The sequence below is a fragment of the Penicillium maclennaniae genome, assembly GCF_028827695.1.
Source record: "Penicillium maclennaniae strain IBT 15551 chromosome Unknown utg000004l:1.0-3007600.0:1.0-3009580.0, whole genome shotgun sequence".
NCBI classification, from domain to species: domain Eukaryota; kingdom Fungi; phylum Ascomycota; class Eurotiomycetes; order Eurotiales; family Aspergillaceae; genus Penicillium; species Penicillium maclennaniae.
The window spans coordinates 2,845,956-2,861,587 of NW_026623216.1; the positions used below are offsets into that span (position 1 = coordinate 2,845,956).

General features: G+C 50.9%; 6 protein-coding genes across 6 annotated transcripts; 4 read left to right on the plus strand and 2 right to left on the minus strand.

Moving 5' to 3' along the window:
• Positions 1-66: 66 nt before the first annotated feature.
• Positions 67-634, plus strand: N7477_005205 (MFS drug transporter; the record flags this gene model as incomplete). Its single annotated transcript, XM_056966868.1, has 3 exons — positions 67-172; positions 285-337; positions 383-634. 3 exons carry the CDS (start codon positions 67-69, stop codon positions 632-634), a joined length of 411 nt encoding a protein of 136 aa, XP_056823649.1.
• A 534-nt stretch (positions 635-1,168) lies between these two features.
• On the minus strand, positions 1,169-3,455 carry N7477_005206 (alpha-L-arabinofuranosidase A; the record flags this gene model as incomplete). The annotated part of the gene is made up of 10 exons (XM_056966869.1): positions 1,169-1,519; positions 1,569-1,676; positions 1,725-1,879; positions 1,939-2,074; positions 2,187-2,359; positions 2,418-2,607; positions 2,661-2,777; positions 2,835-2,859; positions 2,916-3,286; positions 3,336-3,455. The coding sequence occupies 10 exons, from the start codon at positions 3,453-3,455 to the stop codon at positions 1,169-1,171; spliced, it is 1,746 nt and encodes a 581-aa protein (XP_056823650.1).
• A 1,561-nt stretch (positions 3,456-5,016) lies between these two features.
• On the plus strand, positions 5,017-6,855 carry N7477_005207 (uncharacterized protein; the record flags this gene model as incomplete). The annotated part of the gene is made up of 4 exons (XM_056966870.1): positions 5,017-5,105; positions 5,169-5,992; positions 6,051-6,085; positions 6,145-6,855. 4 exons carry the CDS (start codon positions 5,017-5,019, stop codon positions 6,853-6,855), a joined length of 1,659 nt encoding a protein of 552 aa, XP_056823651.1.
• Positions 6,856-6,893: 38 nt separating this feature from the next.
• On the plus strand, positions 6,894-8,622 carry N7477_005208 (uncharacterized protein; the record flags this gene model as incomplete). The annotated part of the gene is made up of 3 exons (XM_056966871.1): positions 6,894-7,273; positions 7,324-8,271; positions 8,361-8,622. The coding sequence occupies 3 exons, from the start codon at positions 6,894-6,896 to the stop codon at positions 8,620-8,622; spliced, it is 1,590 nt and encodes a 529-aa protein (XP_056823652.1).
• Positions 8,623-9,010: 388 nt separating this feature from the next.
• N7477_005209 (uncharacterized protein) lies at positions 9,011-9,547 on the plus strand (the record flags this gene model as incomplete). The annotated part of the gene is made up of 2 exons (XM_056966872.1): positions 9,011-9,097; positions 9,218-9,547. The coding sequence occupies 2 exons, from the start codon at positions 9,011-9,013 to the stop codon at positions 9,545-9,547; spliced, it is 417 nt and encodes a 138-aa protein (XP_056823653.1).
• Positions 9,548-10,733: 1,186 nt separating this feature from the next.
• On the minus strand, positions 10,734-12,609 carry N7477_005210 (uncharacterized protein; the record flags this gene model as incomplete). The annotated part of the gene is made up of 2 exons (XM_056966873.1): positions 10,734-12,242; positions 12,373-12,609. The coding sequence occupies 2 exons, from the start codon at positions 12,607-12,609 to the stop codon at positions 10,734-10,736; spliced, it is 1,746 nt and encodes a 581-aa protein (XP_056823654.1).
• Positions 12,610-15,632: the final 3,023 nt, after the last annotated feature.

Below are 15,632 nucleotides of genomic sequence, written 5' to 3' on the forward strand. Positions count from 1 at the left end.
CTGTACGGCCGATTCTTGGACATTTTTGGCCGACGCGTGTGATTCTTCACCGCGACTATATCGTTCATGGCTGGTTGCTTGGGATGCGCTGGTGCGAAGGATGTCATTCTCCTCAACATCATGCGTGCGTTGACTGGTATTGGAGGTGGTTTGATGACGATGGGTAGACTATGTCAGCCTTCAGAACAAACGAAGTGGCTAACTTGAGAAATTCAATGACTCTGGCTGAAAGTATTTCGTCTATATTATTCCTGTCAATCTGGGACAAGGAATAGTCTATCCAGGCATTCTTTTCACTTTTCACTTTTCACTTTTCTTGCCGCCTTCAACCATGCCGGTAAGTTAAAGATATAAGATCATTAGTGGGCTTTGAGGAGCCAAGCTTATTCTACCTTTTTCGCCTAGATCACGCCATCTCTGCATCAATCGTATACCTCATTCGATCCCTCGGAATGTTTGGGGTGTCGCCGTCACCTCTGCGATTGTTCAAAATACATTGCGCTCTGGCCTCGCCGGGGCCTTGAGTGGCCTACCAGACAAATGGAAAGTACATCCCCGCCTTGATCTTTCAAAGGTTTACCCGCGAACAATTGCTGATCACTTGCCATTCTCCTTCTCGTCAGGTGATTTATGAGATTCGTCATTCCGTTTCGGCTGTCCGTGATTTGCTCCCTGACGTACAGATGGCCGTGCGTCTGGTATATCACCGTGGCATTCAGTTGTCCTTCGGTGCATCTGCCTTGTTCGGGCTTATTGCAAGCGCTGCAGCTCTTTTCACTCGCGGAAAAGGCCTGGAAAGAGCTGGGGGGACGTAAGTAACTCCCTTGCCATGGATGATCCAAAAGGTTAGGTACAGCTTTTATAGTGAGAAAGCTCGAACCAATCTGGTAAGTCACTGGCACCCAATATCGTGGGTTAAGTTGCAAAACAATCCACACAATTTCAAGGGAGAAAAGAAAGATGGCCTCGGGACAGTGGATGTAGATTGTGCTGGTCTCCAAGACTTACCGAGGTCATATGAATGGCTATCTCGACTTTGTCCAAAGCAACAGGATGGAAGATTTTAGAAGGCCTGATAAAAAAATGTTGTCTCTCTTGGTTATGAGCTTATATCTTTCATTCGTCGACTTTCCTATTTACAACATTTGGAAAATCAAAGTCCACCGCTTCAAGCATTGGTCGTGAGTACGGCAACACTAAGGTTAGGGAGACTGAAGCTAAACACGCCCTTCTTGCCGGCCTTGATTGTGGTGGTCTGGCTTTTCACCATGTTGGCTCCTCCAACCTCGTTCATTGAGTACGCGGTGGGTGCGGTCAAGATTGTCAAGTCTGCCGTTGTGCCCCTTCCAACGCCGTCGAAGGTAAGCGATACTGGGACTTCGGTGGTGCTGTTATACACTGCTGCCTTGAAGATGCGAGAGTCGGTCGCACTGTCTAGACCGACAGCATAGTACAGCGGACCATATGTGCCGTCCCAGGTGGCAGGTAAAGTGTTGGTCATGTGGTTCTTGTTGAAGAGCTATAGAAGGCATGAGTAAAAGAAGAGGGCTGAATATGGACCTGCTTACATTGTACACATGCCAGCTGGTTGATTTGGCCGTGTCATCTTGGTTGGCATTGAAAGAGATCATAGTTGGCGACCATTCATAGCTGTCCAAATTCATGAAGTATGGCGCCTATTACTCATCAGCTAGACTGCACATAGCATGGGTAGAGTGTCTTACGTAGGTTGTTCCGATAACCTTGTCGGCGTTACGCTCAGCGCCCAGAAGAAAAACAGCTTCGGCGACTGAGCCAATCCACCAAGGACACAGCGAGAAGTGCGTGTCGCTCCAGTCAATTCCAACACCGTTGTTGTACTCCGTCGCAGCAATCTCACCTATTTGATCCCCGCCCGTCAGCATGACTTCAATTCCAAGTTAAATTGTCGGGACTTACCGAGAAGAATCGGATGCTCGTCAGTATAGTTGTCGAACATATCGAACTTGGTGACGAAGTTATCGGGAATGTCATACATGTGATAATCACCACCAGCCGACGCTGGTAAAGTCATGTCGATAGTTGACGCCAGAACCTGGATATGTGGATACTTGGCAGAGATAGCTTTTTGGAATGCAGGAAAACGGTATGATTCGTATGTGCTCAGTCCGTTGTTGAGATTATCCTCGTTGCCAATCTCGACATACCCGAATGGTCCAAGGATCTGGGTGGCCGTACTTGGCACGCAGAGCACCATACTTTGTATGAACAGATCCGGTCAAGAACTCCAACTCATTTAGGGCATCTTGGACATAGATATCAATATCGGCTTCCGGGACGGCATCCCCATTGAGAGCAAGCCCGGCCCACACCGCAAGGACTATTAGAGATCCAAGATTAGTGTTGAGCTAGATAGAGGGTTGGATATCAATATTTACTGGGCTCCATGCCAAGGTCGTCGCACCATTCCATGTACTCGACCAATCCCATGCCACTGGTCTCTTCATAGCCCCAAGTCGTTGCACGACCGGGTCGGTCTATCAGGGGTCCGATGGTCTCGTTCCACTTCCAGCGGCCATCAATTGTATCTCCTTCAAGGTTATTACCACCTGGAAAGCGAAGGAATTTCTACCTAGTCAGTATACCATGTCCCTACACGGGCATCCATTCAGCAAACTCACTGGACCCAAATCACTTAAAGCCTGCATCAAGTCACGTCGCATGCCATTGGGGCGATTGTTCCAAGTCGGTGGGAACAGACTGATGAAGTTGAAGTCAAGGGAGCCGCCGGATGCTTTCTAGCAGCTGTTAGCGTCAAGTCCCACTTGGTATTTTACTCCAGGACGGAGACCCACGGAAGCATCAAACGTAAGCGAGAAACTATTGTTTGTATTGGCAGCAGTTGTCTTCGGCATCAAAGTGAAATCATGTTTGACCCATTCCCTGCAGTACTCTTTGATTTAACCTGGGTGCTTTCCAGGGTCTTTCCACTAGTGGCCGAGCGAAGAGAGGCTGTGAACGAGCCCTTGTAAGAACCCTTCACATAGAAGGATCCAGAGTATTTCTGTGGCCGCACATCAATTCCCCAGAATCCATCGTTAGAGAGACCTACGGTCCCTTTGCCAGAAACTCTGACCGAAGTTGGAAGAGCAGAGGAAAGTGGGCTAGTCAAATTGTGGATTGAGAGCGTTGAATCACCCACAGCAGTCCACGCGTCCAGAGAAGATGGATAAGTGGTACTTCCTTGGAAAGCTCTGTTGCGGATCAATTCCGCGTAGAGGCCACCTTCACCACAGTGGTTGATCTCCTATGCGTACTGTCAGTGCTGGCCTGCCTTCAAATCATCCTTGACATACCTCCTCCATCACACCATACTGCAAGTTGGAGGTGGCATTGCCCCCGGACTTTGCTACAGAGATCTGGACTGCCGCGCTATACGTCGCTAGAAGCGGTAGAAGCAGATACTCCGTCAACATGGTGCTGTCTATTGCTGTATACCAGTCGATGCGGCCTGCAGATTCTCTCCAGAATCGACCAGATACTATCTCCTTGTAGGAGGCCACCGCGACTATTTATGCAGGTGACCGGAAATCAGTAGGACAAACAACTAATTATTTCCAAGCCATGCTCTTGCTGCCACTATCCCATAACCCCTCCGCGTACACAAGCAAGAACCTAGGGGTTGGAATGTTTCGTAGTCGATCGTTTCCATTTTTGAAGCCACATTGTGTTACTAGGCCGAAACTTGCCGATATTGCATGTCCCATTTCGGTAAATCTCCTTGAGGAGAGGCTAAATATCCTCGAGGAGGGGGATTTGGGCTGGAAGAAGACCCCTCAATATGGACCAAGCATGGAACAACACCGGCAGAATTAGCGCATATGTAGTGATGAGATCCCTGCGGGAAGGCTCGGTCAGGGGGTTTCCAGCCTCGCCGAATCGCGGAAAATGATCAAGCCGTTGGGGACTGCAAGGAACCCCCAGCAATGGTGGACTGTTCCGAATGGCTTGGGCTTTCGTCACAGTCCGGGGCAACTCCGGGTAAATACGCCCAATGAGAGGGGAAATGAATGATGGAACAGGGCGGATGAATGCCTTCTCCTCATCCCCACACCGACAGAGCTTCGCTGTTCAAGAGCCCGGTTGCTTGTCTGGCGGCAAAAGTCCAGCTCGTTGAGCTCTAGACTATTTTGGGTCAGGTGAGTGATTAGAGTCCTTGTATATTCGAAGTAATTGGATTTAGAAGATCTCGGAAATGGAAATAGCAACGGATACAACCATCCCGTGCATCTAATTGCAACCGAGAGAGTACAGTAAGAATTGTGTAATGGGATGGTCGGTTCTCATCGGAACTGGTCTAGCATTTTATCTCCAAGAGGTGGTCTTAGAGCTCGATCATTTTCGGATAATCCCTCAGGACTTGATTCACACTGGTGAATAAACTCAACGTCGGATGCCTCAATGAAGAATCCGAACGTAAGACGTTATTTTTCGCACCGTCTGACCCACCTTGATCGAGATCTGACCTCGATCTCAGGTTGAGGCCAAAGGCGCTCCAAGTTCAAGGGAGCGTTTCAGGCAAAAACAGACTTCCGGACCTCGAAAGTATCGAGCTTATGGTCAGGTGACACTTCCTCCTTGGATCGTCCAACCCAAGAATGCCATTATCTTATTTTCACCCCTCTGAGACATACAATCTGGAGTCGAAGGCGCATCGCCCTGGCTGTAGCGCTGGTTGCAAGCCTGGCGATGCGATTGGCGGTGGGCTGGAATCGGCTGCACGTAAGCGCCGACCTCCCATGCATTGGACGGGGACAGCGTCTGATTAGGTCGTTGATGTCTGGACCCCATGGATTAAAAATGGCCATATGACCTGAGCCCCCGTAATCATTTTTTTTCTCCAAGAGTAATGCCATCCGCAATGACCTTGAAGGACATAGGCGGAGCGAGTCCGCTCAACACGGATGGACTTTGTTTATTGTCACTGGACGGCGGCGGAGTAAGAGGGCTATCCACGCTGTACATTCTCGGGACATCATGGCGCAGCTTAACTACGAACGTGTCCATGAGGAACCTCTCAAGCCATGCGATGTTTTCGATCTGATCGGAGGTACTAGCACTGGCGGGTATGTAGATGCGTCCAGATAGCAACGTGCGAGAACTAACGTATTTTTCGAAATGTTGAATAGACTCATCGCAATAATGCTGGGAAGACTCGAGATGGGAATCGAGGAATGCATTTCAGCCTACAGTGAACTAATGCATTTGATCTTTGGCCAGAAGTTGAATAATCTTCCAGTTGACTGGGCGGGAAACATTCGTGCACAATACGACAGCACAAAGCTCAAACATGCAATTGGGCACGTTATTGAGCGCGCCGGGGCAGCGCCGAATGAGCTGATGAACAATGGACAGGCTCGCCGCTGCCGAGCTTTTGTGTGTACCACATCAAAGGATACGCTACAAATTGCGAGGTTACGAAGTTATGATGTGACAAATGAGGGCACCATTCCCGCAACAATCTGCGAAGCAGCTCTGGCAACCTCTGCAGCTACAGGTTTCTTCGAGGCAGTGTCCATCGGTGATTTAAAGTTTGTGGATGGTGCTTTCGGAGCGAACAATCCGATGGAAGAGGTGGAAGAGGAAGCGGCTGATATATGGTGCACCACTAGCCGGGTCTTGAGACCACTGGTGAAATGCTTTCTCTCCATTGGTACTGGGGCCCCTGCAAAGGCACCCATAGATGATAACATGCTTAAATTTCTCTCCAAAACATTGGTCAGAATGGCCACGAAACCAGAAAGTACCGAGCAACGTTTCATGGCTCGATGGAGCAAGGAGCTCAGAGAGAAACATGTCTGTCACTTCAATGTTGAGCAGGGACTTCAAGACGTTCATATGACGGACTATCAAAAGCGCAGTGTCATTGAATCGGCGACATATGACTATTTACACCATGCGTCTCAGAAAGGCCGTGTTCGAGATTGTGTTTTGAATCTCCTGAGCAAGAAAGGTACGTAAGCATGGGCCTCTGCTTCTGCAGTCACTAACGAGCCGCGTCATATTTGCAGGGAAGACGGATCTTGATTTCGACATTGTGATGCGTGTAAGCGTCAAGTCCTGTGTTGGCAGAGGTAAAGCTGACGGAAAGCTCAATTTCATCAGGCGTACGAAGCTCAAGAACTCCGAAGTCAAGTCATCCAAACCATTCAATGTTCAGAAACCCCATCCGTCCCGGGTAGGGTGCCATGCTGGATAGTTCCTTTCGAGCGAAACCATCGATTCGTTGACCGAGAGCTCCTCGGTGGTATAAAAAGGAAATTGTTCCTCGGCCGCCAAATGCAAAGAATTGCCATTGTTGGTCTTGGCGGGGTAGGCAAGACCCAGATTTCTTTGGAGTTGGCTTTCCAAGTTAGGGCAACCTATCCGGACTGTTCCATCTTCTGGATCCCTGTTGTGGATATGGAAAGTGTCCAGCAGGCGTATCAAAGCATTGCATCTCAGTTGGGCATTGAACCCTCCAACGCAGATGGAACAGATGTAAAGAAAGCGGTGCAACAACATCTCAGCCGACCGCAGAGTGGACGGTGGCTTCTCGTTTACGATAATGCGGATGACTTGAGTATGTGGACGCACTTATCCTCTGAGACGGGAGGTGAGGGTCTCCGGGAATATCTCCCAAAGGCAACCGACGGCCAAGGGGCTATTGTATTCACCACGCGAAGTAACAGAGTTGCACAGTATCTGGCATCCACCGAGGTCGTCGAGATAGCAGAGATGGATGAGCGTAAAGCCACCAAGGTCTTGAAGAATTTGCTGGTCAACAAATCTCTCGTGATGACCAAGAAAACACCAGAAAGCTTTTGGCCCGCCTGACATTCCTTCCTTTGGCTATTGTCCAGGCTGCTTCCTTCATGAACGAAAATTTGATGGACATTTCAAGTTACGTCAAACTCCTCGATGGACAAGAGCAAGACACCATCGACCTTCTCAGTCAAGAGTTCGAGGATGAAGGAAGATATAAAAGCATCAAGAATCCGGTTGCCACAACATGGCTCACGTCCTTTGATCAAATTCGGCGGCAGAACAGCCTGGCCTTTGTTATATGGCCTTCATGGCATGCATCAATACAAAAGACATACCGGTCTCGCTACTTCCGCCGGCAAAGTCTGTCGCGAGAGAGAAAGCACTTGGCCTGTTGTGTTCCTATTCTTTTGTTCACTCACATCACTCCGGTACCCGTCTTGATATGCATCGCCTTATCCAGCTTGCAACCGCGAATTGGCTCAAGTCGGTGAACTCTCTTCACTCCTGGCATATCTATACTCTGGGTCCTATTAGCAGGCATTATCCAGCATATAATCCCACAAGCCGAAGCGAATGGCGTGCAGCCATGCCGCATGCACTTCAAACAATTCACCTTACCTCAAACGAGCCGGCAACTGCAGACGCAATTCATTTGCTGTCAACTATTGGCTTCTGTCAGAATGGTGATGGGAGATACAAGGAAGCTATCCGCATTCTCACTATAGCGCTAGAGAAATCCGAGAGCATGTTTGGTTACAACCACGAGAATTCTCTCCTGACTCGTGGCTATCTTGCGTCTTCCTATCAAAGTATTGAGGAGTTTGAAAAAGCGACGAAGATATTCGAAGAGATCCTAGAACATCGAATATCGACAAGTGGTCTCCAATGTCTTGAGACGAATCGAACAGTGCAGGATCTGGCCATTGTCTATCGAATGAGAGGAAGCCTTGAACATCGCCAGCGAGCCTTGAAAGATTCGGTACACAATCTGCAAAGGGCCCAGGAGCTTGGTTCGCAGGCACTCAGGTATTTTTTGAGGACGTTTGGTCCAGAAAATGGAGATACATTGTCTGCCATGTTTACCCTCCCTCAGGTGTACTTCACCCAAGGGCGACTATCGAATGCTGAAGAGCTAACACAACAGTCTCTGGCTATCCAGAAGAAAATGTTTGGGCCAGACACTCTCTGTACAACTTCTGCAATGACTACATTGGCAGGCATATACATGCAAAGATGGAAGTTCCAAGATGCAGAGCTGCTGTATGCAGAAGCATTGAAGAGAGCAAAAAAGTTTCTTGGCCCTGGGCATCCCACTATCCTCCGAGATATGCACCAGATGGCATTGGCATTGAGGTTTCAATGTAGACACTTCGAAGCTCTTGCTTTGATGACTGAATGCGTTAGTCTCGGGGAGAAGGCACTCGGCTCTAGTCATTACACCGTTGAACAGAGTCGTGAATTCGTCAGAAACTGGACGGGTCAAAAGTGAGTCGTTCATACTACGGGCGCCTTGAGATGCTAGGGAATGAGTTTCCAGGCTCAAACAGCTCCTGACTAATACTGTCGCACTGCAGAAATCCTGGCACTCGCTTGATAACTTCTTTTGTTCCATTGGAGCGATGCAACGTGATATTGAAACGCCGGAGGTATTTTCCTGGAAAAAAGATCATCGGCGGCCTTTACAGCATACGGAGGGAGCCGAAGAATGATCCAATGATTCGAGAGATCAAAGATGCCATGGGCTGCGTGCCAATTCAACGACGCCACTCCAGTGGTGAAGTCACTATTGTGAGAAACTCTGATCTCACAGAGGACTCTAATGGCCGAAAGCCTTGATTCTGTGGGTAAATGTAAGGGATACGGGAGAGCTTGAGACGGTGTAAAGATTCAGCGACGGACGATGACCTTGAAAAATCGCAATTTCTGCTAGGAATTTCCCGGTGAACAGAGCAATATAAATTGATACGAGATCTCATGGACAAAAAAGCATTATTAGCACGTAGCGGAGAGAATTCAACATCAGCTAAACTGAATTTCAAGCTTAGTAACGTATCTGGAGACAGCAAGAGAGGTTGGACACAAGGAGATAGTCGCAATCCAAGGAGTGCAGTAGCATCTGTCCCGATCACTGCTCGGGCGGACCTGGAAAACTTGAACGCCATGAAGAAAAGAAGGTATCATTGAGGTCGTGGGTCAGGAAGTTTAGCACATCTCGCAGCACTCAATGCAATCGGCGCAGCACTCGCAGCCTTCCTCGCAGACGAAGCAGCAGCAAAGGGTGGCCAAGCTGGATCAGATTGCATTAGCAGACGTTACAGTTTTACGAATTGGTTTCTAACTCACCAAGCGCCGAGACATCCCTGACCACCGCCGTTGCCCTTGTTTCCAGGCGGGGGAGGCTGCTGGTATTGCATCTGATCATTGGTATTAGCGGCCGAATTTTTTTGGAAACCCAGATGACTTCAACTCACTTGGCCCGGGGGAGGGTAGCCGCCTTGCTGAGGAGGGTAGTAGCCCTGCTGGGGAGGATAGCCCTGCTCGTAACCGCCCTGGGGAGGGTAACCGCCGTAGCTGTGTCCAAATCAGAAGTCAGCAAGATGCGCATCGCGATTCGCGGCATGCGGTCGGCCAAATCCAGAAGTTCCCCATGATTTCGAAATGCTCCCAGTTGTTCGATGGGTTCGATGGTCCGAGGAATTTCCTGGTGATCGCGCGCGAGACCGAGAATGAAACCGTGCGGATCGTGCAGACTTACGCCTGAGGGGGAGGGCCGGGGGAGGAGGTCCCTGTTGATAGTAGCCCTGGCTAGCCATTTTGATACTTTCAAAGATTGTTGAGGAACTGGTGAGAACAAGTCAGCAACCTAGTCACCAACGGCCAAGGCTGAAGCCATCGACGGAGCGGGCAAGCAGTCGGGCCGGGACGAGGAAAAAGGGGCGACGGGTTTCAAGCCCATACCTAGGGTGCTCGGGAGAATAAGCCGCTAATAGTAAGCGACAAGGGGAGCGAGGCGAAGGGAGTTGAAAAGTGTCAAAAAGAAAGACAGAGGGCGAAGGGAAGAGGAGACGAAGTTTACCGAAGGCCACCGAACCTTGTTGACGCAGCAGTTAAGGTGCTGGAGCTGGACTTGGCAACAGGGCTGAAATAGGAGCTGTACACTGTACCCTTACGCTGACACGTCCCCAAAGGAGTTCTCGTCACTCGGTACCGTACAGGTTTCTCTACTTCGGTTGACTGATCTTAATGTTTGGAAATCAACGATACGATCAGAATCGTGGAGAAATCTTCAGCTCATCCGGGGTTCGCTGTAATCCGATTGTATCGTACACCAGCCACAACACTTTGTACGGCCAGCCCTACGTAACCTGTACCCAACTGCAGTCAGCCACGATTCGACGCCAGAGGACTCCACTGAGCCCAGAGTCATTGGGCCGAGGGCCAGCCACCGTATCACCCGCGGGTCCATCGTGAATCTCCATCCTTTCCATTTACGAGCTTTCGTCGGGCGAACCGGCTGATCGGCCACGGGTCTTCACCGCCCGTTTTGTTGCTGCCTATGTTGGTATTTGCGGTATTGCCAGTATTCAGTTTTCAGTCTCCCGTATCACGTATCGCGTATTTCGTATCCCCTATTTCCTATTCTATCTCTTGTTGATATATATGGATACAGGTATGGCACGAAGTAAATTGAGATCTGTGACTATGTCCCTCGATTAGATTCATCATTAGCGCTTTCTCATATCTGTCAGTACGTGTAACCTATCAACGCCGAATATGATCCCAAGTGCCCAGCCCTCATATACAGCCCTATCTGCTCATAAAGGATCCAAGAGAAAAGTATCCACGGCAAAAATATAGTTGAGAAAAAAAAAAGGAAAAGAAAAGAAAAGATGAGAGAAGGATGAAGATGAAGAGTGAGGAGTGAAGAAGAATAAGTCTACGATCGCTCACATGACATACTCCAATTCCGGGAGCGACTGCCCGTCGAGATAGTACGGCGTGTCCCGCGTGGCATCCAAATCAAACGATGCCACGGGGAAGGAATCATACCCATGCATGAGGGCTGGATCCATGCCCGGGTCTTTCTGCGCTTTGTTCTCGCCAGACATGGTCTTTTGTCTATCGCCGGGCGTCGCCGGACTGAAGCTGCTCACCACCTTCTCATCGGCTATCTCTTGCGTCTCCATCATCCAGTGCTTGAGCACTTCCATCGGCGGATGGTTGCCTCCACCCTTACCGCCGCGTTTTTCACTGTCTTTCCCGCGCCCGCCTCGGCCACGCTGACAGGGGTTGAAATGCGTGCGTCGCAGGTGCGCTGCGGCGTTGTAGTTGGCGCCGTACTTCTTGCCGTTGCGACAGGCTTTGCAATTTGCCAGGAATGTCTTATCGGGTGAGATGTCCACGCACACCCACACTTTGCGTACTGTGGCATGCACACGATCGATGTGTCGTCGCAATTCGTGTTCACCATGGAATCCCTCGGGTTGGTCGTTGCAGAGATGACAGTAGGTCTTCGCTCGTGCTGGTCGTTGGATTGGGGCTTTGGGAATTTCTGCCACCTCTCTCGTCGTGCCGTCTGTAGACGAGATGCGGACCATTCTATGCGGATCGGATCGATCGCTCTTCACAACGATGCTTTCCTGCGACTCCTGCTTGGGTGCGATGGGACGAGTTGCCTGTATAATCTGCTCTTGCGCACGTCGTACTGCGCGAGATGGGGTCGCCTCGATCGAATTGTGGCTCTCATTGGATATCGATGGTTTCATCTCCACGGACTCTATCATAGGGAGACCCGACGGGAGGGGCCGCCGGAAGGAGGTGGTCGGGGGTGCAGAGGTGGAAAAGGATGGCGCATAGAATGGGAACGCGGCGGAATCTAAGTCAGGGTACATGGCAGGAAGGAAGGGTTCATGATACGAAAGACCAGAAGTGGATGTGGGCACCCACTCTGGGGGGATGGAGAAATGGGCTTCCAGATCCGCACGTTCATTTGAGTCGAACTGGAAGGTGTCGAAGCCATCGATGATGGTGTCCGCTGTAGCGCTGCGGGTCATCCCCACAGCTGTGGCCGGGGACGAGTCGGTCAACGGAGGAGATGGATGTCCAAGATGGGGATACGATGTCGGTCCATTTGATCCATGTGTCGCAAGCCCAAGTGTAAGCGCCGAAGAATAGGCCTGGTTATCGGGTTCATCCAGGTGTTTCGCATAGTCAGAAGGCGAATACTCATCGACATGGTCAAGCGGTTGCGGAGTCCGAGTCTGTCCGAAAGATTGTCGCTTGCCGTTCATTCCAGCCCCAGCTGACGGATGCCAGTAAGAGACCGGGATGTGCTGGCTCTGGGAGCGGACCATGGCCGTGTGTCGATAGGATCCGGGAGATACCTTTCGTGGCATCTGCGGGGAGGACTGCGAAAGGGTGCGCCGGAGCTCAACGCTCATGGGCAAGTCCGGGGTCTGCCAATTGTCAATCCAGGGTTTGGCGAGGGGTGAAGGTGAGGATGAAGATGAAGATGAAAGGTCAAGATCCAGATCAAGATCAAGATCGGGAAGGAGGGCGGGAGCAAGAGACCAAGGTCACACGTACGGTGGCTCGCCGTTTCGCCTGCGGTAGACCAGAACCAGAAGGAAGCGTCCGCGGGGTAGCATCCTGTCGAGAGCGTTTGCCAGGTTTCTCGGGATGGTCGATGAAGGCGCTGATCCGTTGCCTCCAAAGTCGATTTCGTTCGAATTCCGGGAGGTGGGAGTGCCTGACCAAAAATGCGTCGCGATACCCGGAGATAGCCCTCGTGAACAGTTCATCATCGGCTTGATTGGAGGTCATGGCAGACAGGGAATCACCTCCAGGGCGAGGAGAGCTGTGTATCAGTATATACGAAGACGGGGGGGGGAATTTATGAATCTCCGCCAGAGTTAGCTATAGAACCACTCAGGTTGCGCGCGCGACATACGTAGGTTGGATCTTATCAGAAGATGGAGAATGGGATCTGCGTGTTCGATAGGCAGGCGATAGCAGATAGCTCGATAGCACAATCGTGGTAGCTCGATCCTCGGCGGGTGGAGAGTTTATAGAGATCGAAACTAGAATCGCGAATGGGGAGATTGGGAAGATTTGGGCAGTGAAGGACAGAAGACAAAGAGACAAAAGTCCTGGGGGAATCAAGGAAGCGAACTCCACCATATACGGGGTACGATTCGAGCTCTTAGGACGGACGTGCTATACATTTCCACTTGTGGCTGTGGGCCCCTAACCCCAAAGCCCAAACCCACGCCTGAACCCAAGACCAAGCCCAAAGGTCCAGACCGTTTATCATTTCCCATAAAACAGCACTCGCTATACTCAACCGGCTGATACGCTAGGTCGACGGATGGTTGGCTGTCCACCCTGCAGTGGTGACGAAGAGCAAATCCAGCGAACAAAGTGAGGCAGCGAACCGGATCGCCCCGAAACCCTCCCGAGTTCCAATACGCAAATCAGGGGGTTCAACCGAGCGCCTACAGCGGGAGCCCGAAAGATGAACGGGAGACACTGGAGCACAAGGTGCCCCGCAACCCTCCTTTAACGCCCAACTCCATCCTCACGCTGCCACGTCGCGCTGGGAAGTACTCGGGCCCTGCAGCTGACGCCCATGTGCCTGTACTCCAGTCCTTTCTCAGGACTCCGAGCCCTCGAACAAACTCATGGAACCCTCACGGGAACCGCGGGAGCCATCCATGGGTCGAGTCTCCTTCCGTGAAACCTGCCAGCGGAATATAGAGCGGCACGTTTCCCTCATCCTTCAGGGGGAAGAAGGAAGAACTCGGGGTGGGACGATCGTGACGCTAGCGAAACGATGGTTTCTATCTTTACGATCAGCCAACCCCATTTTTGTTTCAACCGTTCTCGATTTTTAATTCGTTCGCGCGCTCGACGCTCTGCTAACCCTTTTCCGACGTTTCAGCGAATCTGATGAGAACGACCTCTATAGGCAGAGAGAGAGACAGTGGATAGATCGACGCTTTTCGACCCAACGACTGTGATCTCGTCGATCTCCCAATCCGGTTACGGGCTGCGCGGTCGAATCAGCGTGACTGTTATCTGTCAACTTTGATGTGTCCGGTCAACGCTTGCAGGATCGTCTATTGTCCGTTCTCATCCGCCGCAGTGTGCCCCTGGGGTTGCAATTCCGTGCCGTGTCCAGTTGAGGGCCAGTGGTGCGGCTTCTGACTAGTGACCTACTACCGCGCAATCTCGTCATTGTATTGTTTCGATCTTGCTATGACGATATTTCTCTACCCACTGCAGATCGAATATTCGTTGGTGCGATGCCTCGTGTGCTCTATGACCGCCTCTGCGCCGTGTGATGATCACCGGAACACCTTGGCTTTACATCTCGGGTAGCTTGCTAATCTTAGGACGTTGACTTGGACCAGAGTCCATGCACTTAAGAGACAAATGTCGTGGACGCAGGATGCAGGATGCATCGCAATGACTGTCCCATCCATGTTCCTGGATCTCCTTCCGACTCGCTGGGTTCCAGCCTGATCTTACCATACACCTTTCATCCGGGTCTATGCGGTTTTCTATATCGCCAAATTTAAGCGTCACTCACTGTCAGGCACTCGAGGCCCGAGATTGCACGGCTGATCGAATATAGCCAGAGATGTATATCTCATTCTCTCACTCTGAGCGCGCTGTCTGCGCTTTAAGACCTGGCGATGACCTTCTCATCATGGTGCAGGTGGCGCGTCACAAGGCCGTGCTGCCAATGCCATCTGAATGGAGTCGCAGCCCCTCCAACTAGCGGATTTCAGAGACACGGCTCGGGCTACCGGCCGGGAAAATCCCCACGACTGGCGCACAATCTCATTTTACAGTCGCAGTCCAGTTTGGAAGCCAGCGGGAGGGCAATCACGAGACAGGCTGTGGTCAGCCTGACCACGTGAGCCTTTACCGTGATTTGCCTGTCCGATGCGGCTCCAGGCTGAATCCGTCAAGTATGACAATGGTGGCTGAGCCTCGGCCAGGGCATCAGATATAGATGCGCCTATTGTCTGCTGTGGTTTCGGGTTGACTGGTTACTAGCTAATCACCGTATCTCTGAATTCTCTGAATTTTCTCCCATAGAAGCTTGGATAGAGTCGAAGCCGACTCGAGCCGCTTGACTCAATACTTCGACTTGCAATTTTCAGTTCACCTATTTAGGCTACAGCTCGGATTTCTGTCGGGCGCGACTATCGTCCCGCTATCTAATATTTATTGATTATTGAAAAAGGGGGAGAATATCGGTAATTGTCCGACGTGGTGTGTGCCTCTTTGAGGTTCCAAGGTTCGCGATGAACGTTCACCCCTAAGAGACCCGCACCTCGCGCCCGTTACGGCATCCAGATCGAGAACAGCTCCATAGACTATGACCATTTACATTTTTTAATCAATATGCGCATTAGCTTCCGATCCTTGGGAGCTGGACCATAGCGTCGAACCCTGTGTATACCAAGGTCTCTTTGATGCCCTAAGAATGTTCCAGCAGGACACTGACAGTACTGTACTGTCCCCGGGTGGAGGGTCGGTCTGACGTCAAGTCGCCACATTCGGGGCCTTTGCTACCAAGCAGGCGGGGGGACTCTGGAGCTGTGGAGAAATTGAACAATGGGTCAAGCAGATGGCAAACAAGCTGCAATCATCGTAGTACTTTAGTGTTTCTCATGGAGTATGAAAGGTACCACGTGATCACCACGTCATTGCGTTCAGGGCAGCACGAGATGTACTTCTCTCGATGAAATTGTTCTAGTGTTCTCCATTTTCAACCCACCCCCCCCTCTCTTTGACCCCAGAGTCTTTCGGTCTCCAAATTTCTCCCCATCAGC